Source organism: Natrix helvetica, assembly GCF_964273705.1.
Source record: "Natrix helvetica genome assembly, chromosome: 11".
Classification (NCBI taxonomy): Eukaryota; Metazoa; Chordata; class Lepidosauria; order Squamata; family Natricidae; genus Natrix; species Natrix helvetica.
The window spans coordinates 3060246-3082450 of NC_138562.1; the positions used below are offsets into that span (position 1 = coordinate 3060246).

Sequence of the window (22205 nt, forward strand, 5' to 3'; positions counted from 1 at the left end):
CTCCTGCATTAGCGCGTCACAAACATGTGATATGGTTCTTAAAATTAGGACAAGGTACAAAATAAAAATGTGAGATATTAAGAGCAATTAATTAGAGATAATTAAAGTTCAAAGTATCTTTTCTAAACTTGCTTTAGCCAACATGTCATTCACAAAATAACCACCACAAAATTTTCCAAGGAAAATTCCTATTAAGTAATCATTAAAAATAACGAACATCTTGTAAGATTAGTGAAGTAAGTCATTCTAAAGACCCCTGAAATGATGGCCTTAGATTTGTGTTTACCCAAAGAGTACAGTGACACTTGATCACACACACGCAATGACAACCACAAATGAATTTTGACAAATCAATTTTTAGTGACCAACTGGAGTCTCATATAATCTATGAGAACCCAGTCAACCAATTCACTAATTGTGCCTACATTTCAGGCAAAACCTGGCACTGATGAGGTAAGGAAGAATAATTTAACTAACCCAAAGTCATTTCAACCTAATAAATGAGATAAAAAAATGACAGCTCCATACTGAAGCTGTATTACAAAAAAGTGTACTAGAGACTCTGGGAGAAATTACACAGTAAAATTGCATTCACCAAAACGATTCGATGTGGCAATAGCCACAGCAATATTCAGTGAAAGAAAAGCCACACATTTGGCTGAGTACTTATTGTCTTAACATTCAGTTCCAAAATACAATGATCCCAACTGGCAAAACTGATCGTCCTGATACCTCCTGCCTGAAGCCCACAATGACCAGGCCAAACACTTCCGGAATTCTAGCCCTTTCAGCATATTATACAAGGAACACACCTTTCCATTTCTCACCCCCAGGTATCCTTATATTCCTGACAGAGTTGTCATTAGCAAACCAGGATGGTGAACTGCTAGGATGCCTCCAGGCTCACTTAATTAATGAATAACAAGGTAAGCAAAAAAATATCCACATCCAATGAAGCCTGGTTAAGCCTGACTCAACAAGGCAGTCTTGCCCTTCCTTCCTTCAATTATTTCCCTAACTACTGGCAGTCCTCATGGCTCCCAGATCCCCTCCCCTCACGCCCCCCACCGCCAGCAGCACAATAGCCTTGCTTTCAATGTGCACAAGACACGAAGAAGGAATTTGAGTGTTTAAAAAGGTGGCAGTGCCCGGGTGTGTGTGTGTGCTTAGGAAGTATACAAAAACCAAAGGTGCGAAACTGAATAATTTTGTCCCTTCCCAGCCAGCGAGGACAGTCCCGGTCACAGCAACAGACTAGTACAAGCAGCAGACTTGTAAGTCCAAATTAGGGTTATTAAGTGAGGACTACCTCTGTTTATACAAGGAACTGAATTCTGGAATTGACACCATGAAGGTGGATTGTCAGATACCTCCCTGACAGTGGTGGGATTCAGCCAGTTTGCACTTATTCTTGAGAACCAGTTGTTAACTTTCTAAGCAGTTCGGAGAACCGGTGGTTGGAAGAAATCTCCTTTTGTTTTCCCCCCCACTTTACAGGGCTAATCCTGTAAGGAAGGCAGGAAGGAAACATCCTGGTGCTGTTTCTAGCCTCATCTTTGTTGCCCTGCTTACAGAAACTGCCTCTCCGGTTAACCCTGATGACACTGTCACAGCTAAGGCGAAGCGCCCATCGGCATGAGTGATGTTGAGTTGGCCATGCCCACCCAGTCACATGACCACTGAGCCCCGCCTACCCAGCTGGTCATTAGGGCAGAGAACCGGTTGTTAAATTATTTGAATCCCACCACTGCTCCCTGAGATGACAAAGTCGTAGCTGAGAAGGCATTTCAGAAGGGCTTTTGATCATGCAAAGGCAAGGAAGGAACACTGAATGAATGGCATCGCTATAAGTACAGATAAGCCAGGCAGGATGCGGCTCCTCTGGAATCAATGAAAAATACATAATGAAAAAATACACAACACTCAGAACTTCTGGATTTTTTAAAAAATAGCCCTAATCTGCCAAGGCCTTCCGCTGCAAGCATTTTGTGATTTAAAAAAATCAATTTCACGCAGTACCTACATCTCGGCTCAAAGAGGAAATAAACATGTGTGGCCAGAGCAGAGCCCTTCCCTTTATATTTGCTGAAGGGCTCAGAAGCTCTGAATGATCGAGGCATACTTTGTTGAAATTACGACCAGTGTCCAGAGGAAAAAGAACACCTCAAATCCACAGCAATGTAAGATAATTTTTCAGGGTTCATTGGAGCATTGTAACTTCCCTCCAGGCCCTGAAAATAAACTACATTTTTAACCATCGACAAAGAAACCTACTTAAGTTCCAGGATTTTCAAGTACTGTACAGTAACTCCATCGTGAGATGGAGCTACATATTTCAAGCAGCCGAATGGGACAAACCAGGAGACAGACATGGGCATAGTGCTCAGAAGCTGTCCTCTGACTCCGGAACCTTCTTGCGAAGCTGATCAGAAGGTGAATTTCATGGAGAAATCAAGCAGACACATGATAGTGTCTTGGATTTCCTTTCTCCCACAATCTGCAAGTAAACGCTTTTTGCTCTCTCTTTTAAGATTTTCCTCTAAGAGAGGAGGAGATAAGGTCTTGCTCAGCCACTCGACTCCCAGCAGACCCTGGATAGGCTTCTTCGGCTGTTACAAGTCTTCTCATGGATGAGTAGTAAACATCCTAGTTGGACATTATGGCCTGAAGTCCCAATAAATTAGTCATAAAGCAAAAAAGGCATCAAAATGTTAAACCTTCTGCAGAGCTTCCTTCCAAAACTGGCCTGGAAAGTCAATGAACTTTTGCAACCTTGACGTCTGGCTCAGTGCCAGCCTTCTGGATCCATCAATGGAGGCAGGACCACCTTTTCAGTTTGGGGTGAGGCTGGATGGCATGAAAGAAAAGACAGCCTGACCACGCCACAGAATCCCCTCTGGAAGGCAGGGTCTCTTTAGCTCGACCAATGTCGCCAGTGCCACAACACCCATGTGAAGGATAGCAACGGCTGACATGTACAAACAGGAGGAGAAATCGTAAATATTCACAGTGGCGGCTGCTCCGGAGAAACATGGCTAGAGGAGCTTCACAGGGGCTCCCCACTTTCAAGGCTCTGGTTTTGGAAGGAGGAACGCAAGACTGAAGCCGCTTCCAGAGAGCGCCCAGCGGGAGCTGCTGCACAGGCAGACCATGGAAGCCCTTCAGGGGTCGCCTTCTGTTTCCCTGGGATTCCCATCTCGGCCGTCCCCTTCCCGGCCCAGGCAGAGAAGGCCTGCAGATCCAGCTCCGTGCATTCCACCGGGGCGTGAGGCCAGCAATGCTGTGGTTCCCTGGTGCAGGAGGACGGCTGTCCTGAGACCTCAGGACCACTGCTGCGCTCCTCTCTGCTGTCAGAGAAGCCTCGGTGGAGCCCAGAAGTCCCTATCAGGGGCTGCGTCTCCAAGGGGCTCCTGGTTTGGGGGGTCTTGGAAGCGACTGTCGCCGGCTTGGACCAATCTGTATCAGGCTGTGGATGTGGGAGGAGGGATCCAGAAAGATCTACCCCTGGGATGAACCGAAGAGCTCTGACACTGCCTGAAATCAGAAAAACCCAGTTAAGATCGCCCCTTTCTCCAACCCATTCAGAGCAAGATGGAAAGTGCTGCAGCCGCTCAGGGAAAGGGAAGGCCACAACCACCCAAGGCAGCCAGGCAGCCCTTTGGATTTGAAAGCAAGAAAGCAGCCAGGTCTTTCCTGGGATGGTGCAGCCACCCCCTCGCCCCCCTCCCCAGCACCTCTTTGGCCTCCATCTTCAAAGTGCTACATGGCCGTAAACCTTGCAAGAAGAAAAAAGGGTCAGTTTCGACTGAAAATTGAAATTGATCAAAAAAAAATATTGGAAAATAAAATCACAAATGTATTGGGCAGGCAATTGTAAGGCAGCCTGAAATCAACATGTCCTTCATTTTTATTTCACAGCCTTCATTGTTGGTATGGCAAAAGCCCCTGATGTACGTCACCTGGTGTCATCGGATACGAGATGGGTAGCAAATACCGTATTTTTCAGAGTATAAGATGCACCTCCCCCCCCAAAAAAGTGGGTGAATATTTAGGTGTGTCTTATAGACCGAATACGTGTGTGTGTGTGTGTGTTTGGCCTCCCGAACCCTCTGCATGTCACGTTTTCGCCCTCCCCGGCCCCCAGAAGCACTCTTTAGGCCAAAAACAGGCTTGTTTTTGGTGAAAAGGGGCCATGTGGAGGACTGCAGAGTGCTTCTTGGGGCTGGGGAAGGCAAAAACGTGACGCATGGAGGCCAAAAACTATTTTTTTCTTGTTTTCCTCCTGTATTATTTAGGTGTGTCTTTTAGTCGGGTGCATCTTATAATCCAAAAAATATGGTAAATTTCAGGATAAATACATCAATACCAAACAGGAGGGGGAAACGCCTCTTTCATCAGGCCGGAAGCCCACCTGAGCATCCTCCTGCTGGATACCTTCCTCTCTCAGGGTCCACCCGAGGGGCTTCCAGAAGGCCAGATGAGAGCCAAAGGCTCTGGAGAGGAGGCTGGGAAACCCTCAGGAGGCCCAGCGCTCCCCACCAGCGTTAAACTCTTTGTTCCTCCTTAACAAGGAACACAGCTAGTCCCCGACTTATGACAATTGAGCCCAACATTTCTGCTGTTAAATGAGATATTTGTTAACTATGTTTTGCTCCATGTTACGACCTTTCTTGCCACAGTTGTTAAGTGAATCACTACAGTTGATAAGTTAGTAGCCCAACTGTTGAGTGAATTTGGCTTCCCCGTTGACTTTGCTAGTCAGAAGGTCACAAAAGGGACACACACACACACACACACACACACACACACACACACACACAGGCCTCTGCAACCATCATAAATATGAGTCAGTTGCCAAGCGTCCAAATTATGATCCCGTGACCACGGGGACGCCACAAAGGTTGTAAGCATGAAAAACGATCCTAAATTACATTTTCTGGTGCCGTTGTAACTTCAAACAGTCAGTAAATGAACTGTTTTAAGTCGAGGACTGCCTGTAGTGTGTAATTTTACACCTAATTAAGCTGAATCATAAAATACAAAATATTCTGCACACAAGGTGTGAACCTGCCTGTCTTGTCTTCCATCCCAACGTCCGCAGACGTTTTGGCGAGTCTGGGCAAATGACGGTTTTGAGCCTCTTTATACAATACAATAGCCGAGTTGGAAGGGACCTTGGAGGTCTTCTAGTCCAACCCCCTGCCTAGGCAGGAAACCCTATACCGTTTCAGACAAATGGCTGTCCAACATCTTCTTAAAGACTTCCAGTGTTGGGACATTCACAACTTCTGGAGGAAAAGCTGTTCCACTGATTAATTGTTCTAACTGTCAGGAAATTTATCCTCAGTTCTAAGTTGCTTCTCTCCTTGATTAGTTCCCACCCATTGCTTCTTGTTTTGCCTTCAAGTGCTTTGGAGAATAGCTTGACGGCCTCTTCTTTGTGGCAGCCCCGGAGATATTGGAAGACTGCTATCATGTCTCCCCTAATCCTTCCTTTCATTAAACTAGACATACCCAGTTCCTGCAACCGTTCTTCATATGTTTTAGCCTCCAGTCCCCAAATCCTCTTTGTTGCTCTTCTCTGCCCTCTTTCTAGAGTCTTTTGTAGATCAATGCATTAATCCCCCCCCCCACACCTCACTTATGGAATTGAAATTTGAATTCCAAGCATGGGAAGTGCCTTCTGGAAATGTGCATGTCCCTTTCTCCCCACAAGTGAAGGAGCATCAGGCTTCTAGGCAAAGTGCTGCAGGACTCATTCATGAGTCTCACAGAACATCTTCTCAAGGTTTATGGGGCCGACTGTGTACATCTCTAGCTCAGAGCATGGTAAACACATAAGAAAGAGGCTCTGAATGGACACAGGCTCCATCTTGGTTACTCTATGAAAACCCACTGGAGAAATTCACCTTCTGGGGGCCTGTAGGAAGACCTGAAGTTCCTGATGTCCAAGGAGCAAGCATCTGGCAGCCGTTCATGGAAACCAGTTGTCCCAGCAGATGCCCGAAATGTCACTCTCTGACCAGAGACATTCTGACTTCTCAAAAACACTTTGGAAACATGCAAACAAAAAGAAGGAGAAGCAGGAGTTGACACACCTTGCAAGAAAGTCTTTCTCAGTTTCCTCTCCTGCTGACAGAAAACGTTTGATTGCTCCAATTGGCATAGGTTCTCCAGAACTGGATTCAAAGGCAGCCCTCAGGAAGGGGGACTATGGGAGAAGAGGCCCTTGCCATTTCTCCCTTGCCTCAGCTACTCTAGTCAGCATCTGTTATCATGCAACACTGGGACAGAACTTCCAAAGTTTCTGGGCTGCCTCGTTTCACCAGTTCAGCTCCCCGCAAGTCTTTCTCTAAGCTGGACAATTGGAGCCCAATCATTCCATCCCACCAATAATTTTAAACCCAGTGTGTAAACCCAGAGTCAACACTGACCCTGCTTAGTTTGCAGGTTTTAAGGTTGGTGGTCCCCAGGGGTGGGTTGCCAATTTTTAAATTACCCATTCGGGTGCCCTCACGCACATACTCGCGTGCCTATGCAACACTTCTGCGCATGTGCCGAAGCATCCGGGCGAGTGGGCGGAGCCTCCCACCGCTGCTACTACCGGTTTGGGCAATCTGGGCTGAACTGGGAGCAACTCACCTTTGGTGGTCCCCCATCTCAGGGGATCAGTGATACACCTATCAATCTTTGCACTAAGCTTGTATAATTGTTCAGCACAGGGTCACTGCCCTACCTGAGGGAATGGCCCATCTGGCCGTCCCTTCTTTCAGCAAATGTCCATACAAATGTCACCCACAGGGAGTCATGAAGGTCTGGAGTTGGCCTTGGTCTTCTCCAAACCTTTCTGCTAGCCCCCAGGGGAACACAGGTGACTGCAGCTGACATCTGTCCCAACTGTTGGGTTTGTTGCATTAAGGCAGAGGTGTCCAAACTTGGGAAGCTTAAGACTTGTGGACTTCAACTCCCAGGATTCCCCAGCCAGCATGGCTGGCTGGGGAATTCTGGGAGTTGAAGTCCACAAGTCTTAAGCTTCCCAAGTTTGGACACCTCTGCCTTAAGGAATTCTCCATGTTCTTTGTACATCTGCCTGTTGCTGGCAGATCCTGCAGGAAGGTCTTCAGTGCTAGACTTGAGTGTCAGAGGCCATCTTGATCAACAAATGGGAGATTTTCAGCTTCTCGACTTAGCATCACAATTAAGCTCAATTGTTAAGCAAGGCTGTTGTTAAGTGAATTTTGCCCCATTTTATCTTTTTTTGCCACAGTTGTTAAGTGAATCATTTCAGTTATTAAGTAATCAAGTGGCTGTTAAGTCCCCTGCCCCCCCCCCCCCCTTCCTGACTTTGCTTATTGGGAGCCAGTTGGGAAGGTTGCAAATCACAAATAAAATAACAGAGTTGGAAGGGACCTTGGAGGTCATCTAGTCCAACACCTGCTTAGGCAGGAACATTACACGACTTCAGACAAATGGATATTTAATCTCTTCTTGAAACCTTCCAGTGTTGGAACATTCACAACTTCTGGAGGCAAGTTATTCCACTGATTAATTCTTCTAACTGTCAGGAAATTCCTCCTCAGTTCTAAGTTGCTTCTCTCCTTGATTAGTTTCCACCCATTGCTTCTTGTTCTGCCCTCAGGTGCTTTGGAGAATAGTTTGACTCCCTCTTCTTTGGGGCAACCCCTGAGATATTGGAACGCTGCTATCATGTCTCCCCTAGTCCTTCTTTCTCTTAAGCTAAACATACCCAGTTCCTGCAACCGTTCTTCATATGTTTTAGTCTCCAGTCCCCTAATCATCTTTGTTGCTCTTCTCCGCACTCTTTCTAGAGTCTCCACATCTTTTTTACATCGTGGCGACCAGAACTGAATGCAAATAGTCCAAGTGTGGCCTTACCAAGGCATTATAAAGTGGTATTAACACTTCACGTGATCTTGATTCTATTCCTCTGTTGATGCAGCCTAGGACTGTGTTGGCTTTTTTGACAGCTGCTGCACACTGCTGGCTCATATTTAAATGGTTGTCCACTAGGACTCCAAGATCCCTTTCACAGTTACTACTACTGTGCAAGGTACCACCTATACTGTACCTGTGCATTCCATTTTTGTTTCCTAAATGTAGAACCTTACTCTTTTCACCATTGAATTTCATTTTATTAGATAGTGCCAAATGTTCAAGTTTGTCAAGATCCTTCTGTATCTTAAGCCTATCTTCTGGAGTGTTGGCTATTCCTGCCAACTAGATCCATGTGTGTTTCTGTCACGACATCTTCCTTATTCTGTACGAGATTAAAAAGCATATTGCTGGTGAGTGAGTGAATGAGAGTGAGAGTGAGAGTGAGACAGAGAGTGAGTGAGAGAGAGAGACAGAGAGAGACTTATTTCCCTTAGCAAGAGTGGAGAAAGGAGGGGAAACTGCAGGCAGGATTCACTCACCATGTTGGCACTGGCTCTTCCAGAATTGCTGGCAGTACAGGATGGCGACCGTCAGGAGGACCAGCGCCAAGATTGCCAGGGCACTGCTTGTGAGTACCACCAGAGCTGGGTCTTGGGCAGGATGCGTGGAACTTTCTTCCAAGCCAATTCTAGAAAGGCCTACCAAGATCAAAAACATCACTCAAAGCAGGAAGGCTGTTACGTATAAGCTGGGTTGACAAAATTAGAAAGGAGGAGGAGATAAGCTTCCTGGGAAAGCCAAGGGAAATCATCACAACCATTAAAAAGTGAAAGTTAGAATAATTTGGACATGGGATGAGACACCCAGAAAAATACATCCTCCTTCACGTAATCCTCCGGGGAAAGATTGAAGGCAAAGGAGGTCCAGGCAGAAGAAGAACATCATGGCTTCAAAATCTAAGGGTTTGGACAAAACTCAGCAGCACTTTTTCATGCAGTTGCTGATAAAAATAGGATCGCCAATGTCCGATGACGGATATGGCACAAGAAGAAGAAGAAAGCAGGAAGGAACAGGTTCCCGTCTTCTATTTGGTGAGCAATAAACCCCAGTTGGGAACCTGCCTTTGGCTGCACAGGACCTGTGTGTGCTCCGTAATGCAGAATGGAACATTTCCATCTCCCAAGTGCAAAATGAGCTTTGCTCTACAAGCCCAACTGGATGTTCCAATTTCCCAGGAATTAGCAACCGCTGAAGTTCCCTCTTCCTATCTCGCTGACCCGGGGGAAGGGGGAGGGAGGGGGGAGCATGCTTTGCTCTTGTGAATGCACAGCTACTAAAAACCCCCAGGCCTTCCTACTAAGAGGACAGCGTCAAGCGAGATGTAGCCTGCCTTGAAGTTGAATATATTGGAATTGAAAAATAAATAAAAGCATTTTCAGCAGGGCAATGCAGATTCCGTTCAGAAAAGAAAATGTGTGCTTTGAACCTGAAATCACCACTGCAGAACCTCTTAAGGAATAGATGTGTCTAGCCCTCTTGACTGGAACAACGTCTCAACATGCCACTAGGTCTCAAGAGTTTTATAGGCCATGAGGTCAGGCAGCTTTGGCTGGGTTTTCTTCCTATGGATCAGGAGTCAGCACTGATAGGTTCTGCAGGGTTTCCACATATCTCACATTATTGAAAACAAAACAGAGCGCATAATTTACCCATCATGCATCCAGAGACACAACTAATAAACACCAGTGGTTATCAATTTGTTCTCCACCTCAGATGCCAATGTACCATTTGCAGAATCAAACTTCCCTGATATGCAATTTCATAAATGGAGGCCAGGAATGTAATGGCTCAGCACTTAAAGATGCTGAGCTTGTCAGCTGGAAAGCTGACAGTCTGGGTTCGAGACCCAAGAGCCATGTGATGGGGCGAGCTCCTGTTCCTTGCTCCAGGTCCTGCTCATCTAGCAATTTGAAAGCATGCAAACGTGAGTAGATAAATAGGTACCATTTCGGTGTGAAGGTAACCATGTTCTGAGCCCCTTGCCGTGTAGTCATGCTGGCCACATGACCACAGAAGTGTCCTCGGACAACACTGGCTCCCTTGGCTAAGAAATGGTGATGAGTACCGGACCTTAGCATTGGACAGGACTGGACAGGGGAATCCTTTACCTTTCCTTCTATGTAGGGAGGGAGCCCAAATAGTCAGCAAGCCTCAATCTTACTTGCAGTGTAGAAGAGGGCTCTCCAAACTTGACAACTTAAAGATTTGTGGATTTCACTCCCAGAATTCCTCAGCCAGCCATGAAATTCGGGGAGTTGAAGTCCACAAGTCTTAAACGTTGCCAAGTTTAGGGACCCTGGCGTAGAACCCCATCAGGAGGGTGCGGTCTGAAGCATAATGAGGACAAGGAGCTCCTAGAAGCCCTAGTTAGTACATACACTGTGGTTCGGAGGATGGGGTCTGCTTTGTGCAAGGCACACATTCAAGGTCCTGGAATCCACCAATCTGAGTTTTACTGTAGAAGCTGTAAAGAGAAAGAAAAATGGGGCAATGTTTAATACGGAGGAGATGCAGAGGGCTACTTACCATCAGAACATGGGCAGAGGGCACCAGAGGCTTCCCAAGGACTGCAAAGCCTATTACTCTCAGCTACTTCCGCACCCATGCTCCACTGAGGACCGATTCATACACCAAAATCGTTTCCAGTGCACTGAATATGTAATCACGAGAACAGTTCATAATCCATAACAAATTCAACAAAATAGTTCCATCAATCCAGTTCACATTTAATGTACCTTAGAGCAGCCCAAAGTGAACTGAATTACCAGGTAGGCACCCAGATCTTAGTGCAAAGGAAATAGGTGAATTATTGGCTTCCTTCCTGCTCCCAGGTTCATCTGCTTTTTCTGAGCTCCACCAGTCTTCAGAATGCCAATGTTACTCCTTGGTGCAAGGATCTTAGGCATGTGGAAAAGAAGGGTTAGGAGCAGCCCACCTAGTGAAGTAACCACTTTCTGAAAATGGCATGGATCCCGGGATTTGACTAAAGAACTAAATAGGTTGCCTCTCCACAGTAGAGACAGAATCAAACAGGGTTTGTGGGAATCGGCAAGATATCTAAATGACCTGATCTTCCCAAAACAAAAAGTAGCTTTCTTCAGAGCCAGATTTAACATTCTCCCCTCAGTACTCCTCCAGGGCAGGTATAAGAGAACTCCAATAGCAGAACGAGTATGTATATGTGGCAAAGGAGAAGTCGAAGATATCTCACATGTTTGATTGCACTGTGAGCTATACGGAGTTTGTAGGTCAGCATATATTCTCCCTTTACTAGAGAGATTGCCAGGGAGGGCAGACAATTTTAATGTAAGCTTTCTCCTCCAGGACTCAAACCCGTCTGCCACCCATGCAGTGGCAAAATTCTGTGTTGCTGCCATGTCCACGAGAAAAAAAATGGTTACAGAATTATAGCTGTCAACTTGTCCCAATTATTTGGAGTTATTTCTTAACAATGTTTGGACCATAGTATTTATTCCCATACCTATCAGCTTTTCACCCACGTAAACTAGGGAGTGACTCTAACAGTTTGAGAACATGTATTTTCTTAACAGGGATATTATTATCCACTATTAATGTCAGTACTTTTTTTAATATATTGTAAAAAGTGATGTCTATTGCTGGTCTATGACCACAATAAAGATATATTCTTCTATTCTTCTTGTTTGTCCGCCACAAAAAAAACCAACAACAACCAAATTCTGGTTTTGATTGGGCTGAGAGAGAGTGGGTGGCTCAAAATCACTCAGGAAGTTGCACAGGCTGAACTCGAACCCGAGTCTCCCCTGAGTCAGTCTAGTCTCTCAGAGAGGAAGAATAGTAATAGTGCTACACGTAGGGACCCCTCAATCCCTGCTGGGCAGGGGACGTTCCTCTGAGGGAAGGGCACCAACAGGAGAGCCCAGAGTGTCCATTTCCCACTACAGCACCCAGTTGTGAAGATGATTCCAGAAACTGGAGGCAAACGGGACAACTGCCAAGCATTCATTTTCAATCCCAAGGGAGAAGAGAATGAGAAACCACTCCAAGAAAAGTTTGCTAAGAAAATCATATGGTTAAATGATATAAAGTGATTGACAATATCGTGCCAGGCTCCTCATATCAGAAGGCCCTCAACAAGTTACTGAAAATGAGCTAAGGAGCCTTTGGAGTAATGGTCACATCATCATCATCATCATCATCATTATTATTATTATTCCGTATCCAGAAAGTCATGGGAACATAAAGTGGGAAAAGTTGTCGAAAATGAGAAGGTGAAGATCTTGTGGGACTTTCGAATGCAAACGGATCGTCATTTGGAGCACAACATGCCAGATATCACGGTTGTAGAGGGCCAAAGTGTACAGTTTATTGATATCGCTGTTCCTGGAGATGCCAGAGTTGAAGTAAAAGAACTAGAAAAAATAATGAAAGATCACGACCTGGCCATCGAAACTACACGGCTATGGATGAAGCATGTAACAGTGATACCCATTGTCAACGGGGCACTTGGCACCATGTCAAGAATTTCACAAGATACATCCACAAATTGCAGCTTCCTGCAATAACACCAACTGCAAAAAACATCTTATATATTAAGAAGGTCCTTGGTTGATACCTAGGATGCTGGCAGCAAACCGTATTAACCATTAGTACCAGTCACTGGTATTTGTAATGCATTTTTGAATGTTCAGTTGGCTGAGTTTCATGTTTAATGAATAAAGTAAATAATAATAATAATAATAATAATAATAATAATAATAATAATAATAACAACAACAACAACAATAATAATAATAATATTCCAGTGGTAATCGGCACACTGGGTGCTATTCCAAAAGCACTGGAATTACATTTAAAACAGTTAAAACTTGACAAAATCACCATCAGTCAAATGCAAAAAACTGCACTGCTTGGATCTGCACGTATATTACGAAAATACGTTACGACGTCCTAGGCCCCTGGGTGGGGCCCGACTAGTAATCAATGCCAAATCCGGCGAATCAACTGGCCGCTGTGATACAATCGTATAGTAGTAGTAGTAGTAGTAGTAGTAGTAGTAGTAGTAGTAGTAGTAATAATAATAATAATAATAATAATAATAATAATAATAATAATAATAATAATAATAATAATAATAAAAACAATAATAGCCTCTGGGACATCAGGTTGCTGGATGCTCATCAGGCTAAAAAAAGTTTACAAAGGGATTTCCAAAGTTTGGACTCTCAACTGCCAGGAAGATTGTGTACAAATGGGAGCAATTTGACACCCTTGTGAACAGCAATCAGGATCACACCAAACACAAGGGGTATGATACGCTGGGAGATCTCAAACAATCCAATCCATCTTTCCCTCGCAGGATTTGATTTTCTTGGTGATGCTCTTTGGAATTTTCCTATGACACTCTTAAAAAAAGGAATTTTACAGGATAGCTGTAAAATTACTCAAGCACCCTGTAACAACCACAAATGGGACTCTCAATAGTGACCCAGTTCTGCATTTACCGTTAGAGGTCTTGTTTTGATCAAAGGCTCCCTATGGAGCCGGATGGCCTTACCCGGAGAAGCAGCCTCCACAGGTGGCGTCGGAGGTGGCACTGCAGTTGGACTTCTGGGCCCGGTTGATCAGTGCGCAGGAGAGACAGGACTTGCAGCCATGCGGTCCCCAGCTGTCCTTGAACCTCCTGGGCTGGCATGGGGTGCACTCAGCCTCCCTCCCTTCCCCATAGCCACACTCCTGCAACAGAGACGCATCCCAAGACTGTTATTCTGTCTATGCATATGAAGAAGGAGGAGGGAGGGAGGGAGGGAGGGAGGAAAGAAGGGGGAGAGAGAAAGAGAGAGAGAGAGAGAGAAGGAGAGAGGAAGGGAGGGGGGAAAAGGGGGAGAAAACTCTCTCTCACACACACACAGACAGAGACAGACAGAGGGAGGGAGGGAGGGAGGGAAGGAGAGAGGAAGGGAGGGAGGAGAAGAAATAGAAAAGATATATATTCTGTTTTACAGAGGAAATGCTGTGAATTACTTTACAGAGGTGATGAGCTTCCACCTATTCCACTAAGAGTAATTTAACATCAAAATATGTTTATTATGACAATCCTTCTAGCACACTCTTCACTGCTGTTTTTTCACCTGGCTAAAAGAAGCTCACCAACACCAACTGCATCTCTTACTGTCTCTTACTGTGTTCTCAGCAAATACAACATCTAAACCATCTTTAAAGCTGAAGAATTTGGGGAGGGGGTAAATGGTCTTTTTAAAAGATAAATAATAATAATAATAATAATTATATATATATATATATATATATATAAATTATATATATATAGTTTAATTTTGAAAATGCCTGACTGATTTCAGCTGAAACAAAATGGCTTGACGTTGAAGTCTACAGTCATAAACTGCTGTTCTAGACCCAAAGAGTTTCCTACGCAGATTCCATTGGGGCACAAAACGTCTGAGAAGGCACAATAAGCACATCTTCCGGTTACCTTGGACAGTTCGAATCCAGGGCCACACTCCTTGCAGGGGCTGCATTTGCCATGATCGTCCAGGTATTCGCCCTCTCGGCATTCCGCAGGGTTTGCGATGGATCGGGACGCAAGAACCTGGTGGGGAAAACAGTCAGCATGATGTGGCATCTCACACTCACTAGGAAGGGAGTATGAGCACTGTCTCCCAATAAGACTTCTACACAACACAAGAGACTGAAAGCGGAATTACTATGTTTTTAAGGCTTCCATGGCATTCATCCAGAATTCCTGATAAAGTCCAGGAAGCGCACATGGAATTGGATCAGTAAATTCCTCTCAGAGGTAGTTTCCAACGGCTGCCGGCCACCTGACTTCAAAAAAAGCTAAAGTGATATCACTTCTGAAAGCTGGCAGACCACAAGACAGAGTTGAAAGCTATCACCCCATGGCCCTTTTTAGCTCCTGCTTTAAACTCCTGGAAAGATGGATTGTAAACTGTCAGGTAATGAGGATTTAATAGCAGCCAGTTGATGTAAGGTTGTAAACTGTAATCCGTAAACTGATACAATGAGGCTGATGCAATGAGGTTGATTTATTGTAGGTGTGGTATAGCCCAGTGGTGAAATTCAATTTCTTTTACTACCAGTTCTGTGGGTGTGGCTTAGTGGGCGTGATATGGCTTGGTAGGCATGGCAGGGGAAGGATCTGCAAAATCTCCATTCCCACCCCACTCTGGGGCCAGCCAGAGGTGGAATTTTCCACTTCTCTGAACTACTCAAAATTTCCGCTACCTGTTCTGCAGAACCTGTCAGAATCTGCTGGATTTCACCCCTGGTATAGCCTCTTTTAAGACTCTGATGGGAGGTCCACACAAGTCTATATATAGATGTGTCAGTCATGCCTCCTTCAATATCCAAGAAAGAAAAACCTCAACTCCATGTTAATAGAGATAAATACTTTTACTAGATATGAAGTGAAAACAGCTAAAAGGAAAGCAAGATCTGAGCCAGAAAGGCGGAAACATATACATATCAAACGTTTACCCAGCACCCTCCCCCCAATTCCTCAACCCAGTGTCCAATCTGCAACTCCCTAAGGTGTCATGTGGGATGCATCTTCAAATAGACTCATCAGGTTGGTATGCGAAACGGTTGGCCTTGACCAAGTCTCAATGTCAGTCCCCAGCATGCGCGGAAAATGGTAAGAACAAGACTCCTCCAGTACAATATTATTCCCTTCCCCAATACCATGCACCCTCCCCGTTCCTATGGCAGCCGATAGCAAGCAAGCATAGCAAAACAGCCGTAAGCAAGTAACCAAAACAGAAGCTGAGAAGGCGGCGTTTCTCTCTCTCATCGTGTATCTCATTCTCTCCCTGTGTCCAAGCTGTGTGGTAAGGGATTTTTATCTATCAGGTATATGTCTGTATATTTCTGTATATATAAAGAACTCTTAATTGTCTTAAAGTTCTGTGTGCTGGTTTTGCTCCCGGGTTTATCTCATACTAGTCACGCTGCCAAAACTCTGATATAAACAAAATAGGTTCCATAATAGATGAACATCTCTCTGTTGGAACAAGCCGGCTTCCCACAAGACTGGAACTCTGTAGATCTTGTGTTAAGCTTAACTTATTGAAGCAGGATTCCAATGAGGCCTCAAAATCACGGCTGGATTCGTAGACCTAAGGGCAGGATATGAGACAGTCTGGAAGGATGGGTTGTTCCATAGAAACTGTGCTATATTATCTCCTGCAAAAATCTTTATCGGCTAATTAACAATATGCTGAGTGATAGGCCCTCTCAGATAATAATGGGGGATGCTAAAAGTAAGATAATTCTATCCTCTGGAAAAAAAATGTAGTTGCCCCTAAAAGCAGCTTTAAGCCAAAGGAAGGTGGTCCTTGATGGTGGAAGGAGAACCCAGAGCCTCAACCAGCCCAAAGAGAGACCCTCACAGACAAGGGAGGGTCCAGAGAGCAGCTGCAGAAACTGGCACCTGAATCTGAAGAATCCACCAGCAGAGCCATTAGATTCGGTAAAGGGATCTCCTCAGGAAATTCCAGATGGGCATCAAGGCCCAGTTCTGCTTGCTGACCAACAATTGTTGCACTTTTCAAGAGGAACAATATGTGCATCAAATCTTTCATGTTGAACGGAATAGAGAAGCTTCCCCACCCTTGCAGGGCTGCTAGGCTAGTGCCTCACCCGCCGATGGCCACATTGGGGCAAGGTAGGCTGAGGTGCTGCCAAGGTGCATTGCCCAACTGTCAGAGTTTGGGCAGTGTGACTATTATTATGAGATAAACCCAAGAGCAAAACACAGCGCACAGCACGCAGAGCCTTTATAGAATTAATAGTGGTTTATATATACATATTGCATTTTTCGGAGTATAAGGCTCACCTTTTTCTCCCCCAAAAGAGGGTGAAAATCTGGGGGCATCTTATACATTAATCTGGGTGCATCTTATACATTGAATACAGCTCCTGAAACCCTGCCCCCTTCACAAAAATGAACGTGCAGAGACTTTGGGAAGCCTGCAAAGGGCTCCTGGGAGCTGGGGAGGGCAAAAACGAGCAACAAATGGCCCATGCATGCCCTGTTTTTTGCAAAACAAATGGGGCAGTTTTAGCAAAAAAAGTTTTTTGTTTGTTTTTGCCCCCCCCCAGCCCCCAGGAGCACTCAACAAACCTCCTAAAGGCTATGCATGCCCTGTTTTTGGCAAAAAAACAGGCCCGTTTTTGTGAAAAATGGGCTGTTTATTGCTAGTTTTGGCCCCCCAGCCCCCAGAGCACTTTGCAAGCCTCTCAAACTCTCTGCATGCCCCATTTTTAAAATGAGGCATACAGAGAGTTTGGGAGGCCTACAGAGTGCAAACACTTTTTTTTTTTTTAAATGTACCTCTTCAAAATCTTGGTGCGTCTGGGAAGGAGAGCTGACATTGCAACGGCACGACATGCGATCTTGGTGCTCCGAGATTGCAGTCAAATTTCTGCCGCTGGATGGTCCATTTGGACCTAAACCGTCCCACAGAGGTTATTAGGTCCAAAGCTAAATTTAGTTTACTAGTAGTTTGTATAAAATGAAGCGACAATAGTTATAGTTAAATAATGATTAATAATGATAACAATACATATAGATATATTAGTTTGATAATATGAAATTTTATATAAACAACACATGGAGATTATGAGAGGTTTAAAAGTTTTATCTAGAATATGTTATAAAGATATATTGTGATTGGATGATCTTAGGATGATTTAATGGAATGTTATCATATAATCCTATTCTAGATTTTGAATATTATATATAAAAGGATGTAAAAACAATTATAGTCAAATTAAGGTTGAGATATAATAATTGTGATATACATGAATATAGGTGAATTTAAAATATAGGCGATTTGATATGAAAAGCAGGTGGTGACTATGGAAGAGATGCATGGAAATATTGTAACCAACTGACACACTTTCTACAATTTATAATGGAAGATTTTTTTTTAATTTTAATTTTTATGTTTGTTTGTCCTTGTTCAAAAACAAATACAAATTGTTTTTTTTAAAAAAAATCTTGGTGCATCTTACACTCCGGTGCGTCTTATACTCCAAAAAACATACATGTGGTAGATAAAATCCCTTACCATTCAGCTACAGACACAAGGAGAGAAATGAGATACATGACGAGAGAGAGAGAAACGCCCTCTAGTGGCCACCTATATATATAGATACCTCATTGCATCAGCCTCATTGTATCAGCCTTACATTGCATCAGCTTACAGTTTACAACTTTGCATCAGCTGGCAGCTATTAAATACTCATTACTTGACACCAACCCTCACCTCGCTGTGGGCGAGTCAAGGCCAACCTGGGTGTAACACATCATTATGCAAAGGCCACAGCTTCCTTGCCTGTCTCAGACGCAACTCCCACTAGCGGCATTTGCAGGATAACATCACTGGGAGCATCACCACTTTGGTTTGCCATAGATCCTACTTTTCCACAGCTTCTTATCTGCAGGCCAGACTCTTACCTGGGTCACGATGATCAGCATGAGATGCAGCGCAGCTCCTTTCTCCATGTTAAACCACTCCATTTGCAGCTCTTTGGAATACAAGCTACGCAGAAACAAAAACATAAGTATCTCTCCAAAGCACCATCTCTTTCCCCTCCAATAAATCTCTTCTGTTTCAAGACAGTGTTTGACTTCCTCAGAAAGGCCTACGGAATGGTCCTTTCGGGTGGGAGACAGCAGGAAATCCCCAGGCTTCAGGCTGAGCCAAGAAGGGCAGAAGGCAGTAACAACAGCAGAGCTCTTTGGCCCCAAGGTCCAGGGAAGACTCGGTTGGGTGCCCAGAGTCAAGTGTCACTCAAAGGGGACCTTCCTGTTTAATACTGAAGCAACCTGAACAGCAAGGACAAAATGAGCTGTACAGAGTCATTTCAGAGCGAGTTGGGTGGCGAATAAATTGAATAAAGAAATAAATAATAAAATGGCAACTAGCTCACAGTTTACAGGAGTATGTCTGGCAAAAGATCCATTTGGAGTTGGAAAAAGTGGGGGGGAGAAGGGGAAAACAGAAAAGGAAATATTAAATATACAAGTATATATTCAAGAGCGAGATATAAAGGGGGGGGGGGGAAACATAGGATAGATTAGCGGAGGTAAGGGAATAAGAAATGATATTAAATTATATTTGGGTTTGTGGAAATATCTCAAGGAAACATAAACTGAGATTTGAAAGAGCCCCCCACAACAATAGAAAAAGAAAGGGAGAGAGGAGGAGAGAATGAGAGGAAGACGGGGGAAAGAAGAAAGAGCTAAGGAGAGGAGGATGGAAGGGAGAAGAAGAAAAGGACAGAGAGTAGGAAGGGGAAGAGGAAGAGTAGGAGGAAGGGAAGGGAAGGAGGAAGGAGAGGAAGAAGAAATGAAGTAGAGAAGGGAGGGAGGGAGAAAAGAAAGGGAAAATAAGGTGGTGTTACAAAAGGAGGAAGGGATGGTAAATAAAGCAACCCAAATGGTATATTATAACCTATTAAATGAAATAACAAATGTATAAGAATGACAAATGTAAAGAAAAATAACAATTATGTGAATGTATACTTACAATGGTATGTAAGGGAATAAAAAATTTAAAAAATGGAAAAAAAGAAGATCCATTTGGAGTGTAAGGCAGAGTTTCAATGTAATGAAATGCGAAAAGTTCATTCATCTGTCAGATTCCACCTTGAAAAATTACCATTTGTTGAGTTTTGGTGAGGTATCAAAAAAGACTATTCATGATTATCTGAAAAGGCTCTCAACTTACAGACTTCTACCTTCTCCAAGGTCTTCATATAGTTCAACAAAAACCACATCTTGCAATAGATTAAATGCAGAACCAAGTATGAGAATTCAACTGTCTTCTATTAAGCCAGATATTGAAAATATTTGCAGAAATAATGTCACTCTTCTGATTAACTAATATGTATGTTACCATACAATAGAATTTCCAATTCACTTTTGCAACATGAAATCCATAGCTCTATTATCTAATTTAAATCTTTCTTTCAGTTGTGAATATGTAAATCAATAAAAAACTCACTCTTCTAATTCCAACTCCTCTTTAGATTTGGGGATAGGAATAGAGCTATGGATTTCATGTTGCAAAAATGAATTGGAAATTCTATTGTATGGTAAGATACATATTATTGCTAAAGTTTATACATTGCTATTGAAATTGAACTTGGAGAATGAGTATGTAAAGCATGGTATGATTCAGTGAGCAAAAGAGTTTTGGATACAATCTACTGCTTGAGCAGTAGGAAACATGTGGACAAAGGATTTAACATTTACATTGAATTATAATTTAAAAGAAAATTTCTATATGATAATGTAACGATGATGTTTGTCCATTGTGTTCGAAGAGAACCTTGGCATCTAACAGGTTGTGGGCTGTCCATGGTGTGTCCACAGGTGGCTAGTAAGGCCCATACGGGCACAGAACATTCTGCCACTTTATATATAAAAAAAGAATGTATACAAGTACTTCAAGCAAACATTGGAAACGTAAATGTATAAAAGAACTTTTTACCATTTATGGTGGACTTTGGATAAAGCAAACAAATAATTGGAGCAGGATTCGCATCTTTAATACAGATGGTTCTTAAAGTGTACATAAAGATAAAACCAGGGAGTTTTCTTTTGGACTTAATTGATACACAACCTTAAACAAAGCAAGAACGTTGATAATATATCCTGACAGCAGCAAGAATGATTCCCACAATGGACCAAAGCTGCAAAAGTTGATGGCTAAATTGACTTTCCATTAAAGAAAAGAACGCAAATAATTTTGTTTTTACTTGGAAACCACTTATTTGTGTTTGAGGTGGGGAAAAAAATGAAATTCTGATTTTGGGTTTTGACGATTAGATTGGCTTTTGTTATAGAAAAGGCGAATGCAAACTACAGTATTACGTAAAAGTAAAAAGTTGAGGTTATTTGTGCGTTCCTGTCTTGTTCTATTGCGCCAAAAGGACCTTGAAGTCCAGGTTTCCTTTTTCTTTTTCCCCTGACACTTTCCCCTCTTCCCCCTTCCCCTCCCCTATATCAAGCCAGGACAAATGAAGAAAGAGCGAGCCACTCACCCGCCGATCCCCGCCGCCTCCGCCGAATCCAGCCAGGGAAGGAAACGCGCGGCGGCAGCAGCAGCTCCGCTTCTCGTCCCGCCAGCAGGAGCCGGCGCGGAGCCCGGGACGTGTTCGGACTTGCCCGCCGTCGCTCGCCCTGCCCAGCCGGGAGGGAAAGAGGGAGGAAGGGCCGGCTTACACGCCCCTCTCGGCGGGGGAGGCGAGGGTCGCCGGGAAAAGCCAGAGACCCTGGCCCGGCGCTGCTCGGCCGGCGGAGCGAAGCGGACGCAGCACCTGCCGGGCTCGGCGGTGGCGAAGGGGCGCGCGGCTCCGCGGGGCAGAGGATCGGATGGGATCCTAAGTGAAGGCGGGCATCTCTGCGCGGAATCCCAGGCGGGCGCAGCTCCTCTGAGCGCCCTGCCAGCCCCGGCAGAAGCTCTCCTCCCGCTTCGCCTCTAGGCTTTCCCGGCCAAAGTCTCCTGGCGCCCACCCGTGGAAGCCGTGCGCCCACCCTCCTCACTGGGGTCCCCGGAGAGACCTGGCCGTCCAGGGACTCCTCGGACTGGGCCATCCCCACGCAAGTCTCGGGGAAAAAAGAAACGAGAACCAAACGGGCGCGACCGAATCCTCAGCAAAGCGTCTCCTTAGATACCGCCTAGCAAAAGGACGCCGAGCCAAACCCTGGAATTGCAGCCGACGTAATTCCTAATGCACCATCGAAAACTTCCCTGTAGAGTCCCGACGCTCGCTTGTCCCAAAGGTGCTTTTTCCCCCCCCCCAAGAGGCAACTGGACTTTCTAGTTTTCCTTTGAAGACGTTTGGCTTCTCATCCAAGAAGTTTGCAAGGCATAGAAATCCTCCCATTCCCCACCATCCGGTCAGAGTTTAAGAAGCTTCTTGGATGAGAAGCAAAACGTCTTCAAAGAAAAAAACCCAGAAAATCCAGTTGCCTCTTGAAAAAAAAAAGCATATTTTGGACAACCTGGACTTGGATGACTGAGAATCCCCATAGATTCTGTAGGAAGTTAGCACCCACCCCTCTCCTAGAAAAATGAAATATCCTGGGAAATATAGAAAAGGCAGAATATTATATTTCCCTGGATCAGAAATGGAGAAACATGTTTTTAGGCAGGAAGCAGACTCACTCTTAATAGCCCCCACCTTTGTCAATGGGCCATTTTAAAAAAGTCTGGGAC

At 44.4% G+C, this 22205-nt stretch overlaps 1 protein-coding gene across 2 annotated transcripts; it reads right to left on the minus strand.

Moving 5' to 3' along the window:
• Positions 1-1485: 1485 nt before the first annotated feature.
• Positions 1486-21161, minus strand: EDA2R (ectodysplasin A2 receptor). Of its 2 annotated transcripts, XM_081964349.1 has the most exons (8): positions 21028-21161; positions 18434-18518; positions 14426-14542; positions 13493-13671; positions 10335-10420; positions 8436-8594; positions 5910-6050; positions 1486-3534 (listed from the first exon to the last, which is right to left on the minus strand). In XM_081964349.1, exons 2-8 carry the CDS (start codon positions 18494-18496, stop codon positions 3047-3049), a joined length of 1233 nt encoding a protein of 410 aa, XP_081820475.1. In that variant the 5' UTR covers positions 18497-18518; positions 21028-21161; the 3' UTR covers positions 1486-3046. The 2 variants fall into 2 exon arrangements, with proteins under 2 accessions (XP_081820475.1, XP_081820476.1); XM_081964350.1 differs by lacking the exons at positions 18434-18518; positions 21028-21161 and adding an exon at positions 17306-17407.
• Positions 21162-22205: the final 1044 nt, after the last annotated feature.

Coding starts and splice junctions, on each gene's coding strand:
- EDA2R (XM_081964349.1), bottom strand. CDS start 18,496: ATGGAGTGGTTTAACATGGAGAAAGGAGCTGCGCTGCATCTCATGCTG. Junction 14,543..18,433: donor TGCTGATCATCGTGACCCAG/GTAAGAGTCTGG, acceptor TTTCCCCACCAG/GTTCTTGCGTCCCGATCCAT. Junction 3,535..5,909: donor TTCCTACAGGCCCCCAGAAG/GTGAATTTCTCC, acceptor TTCTGATTTCAG/GCAGTGTCAGAGCTCTTCGG.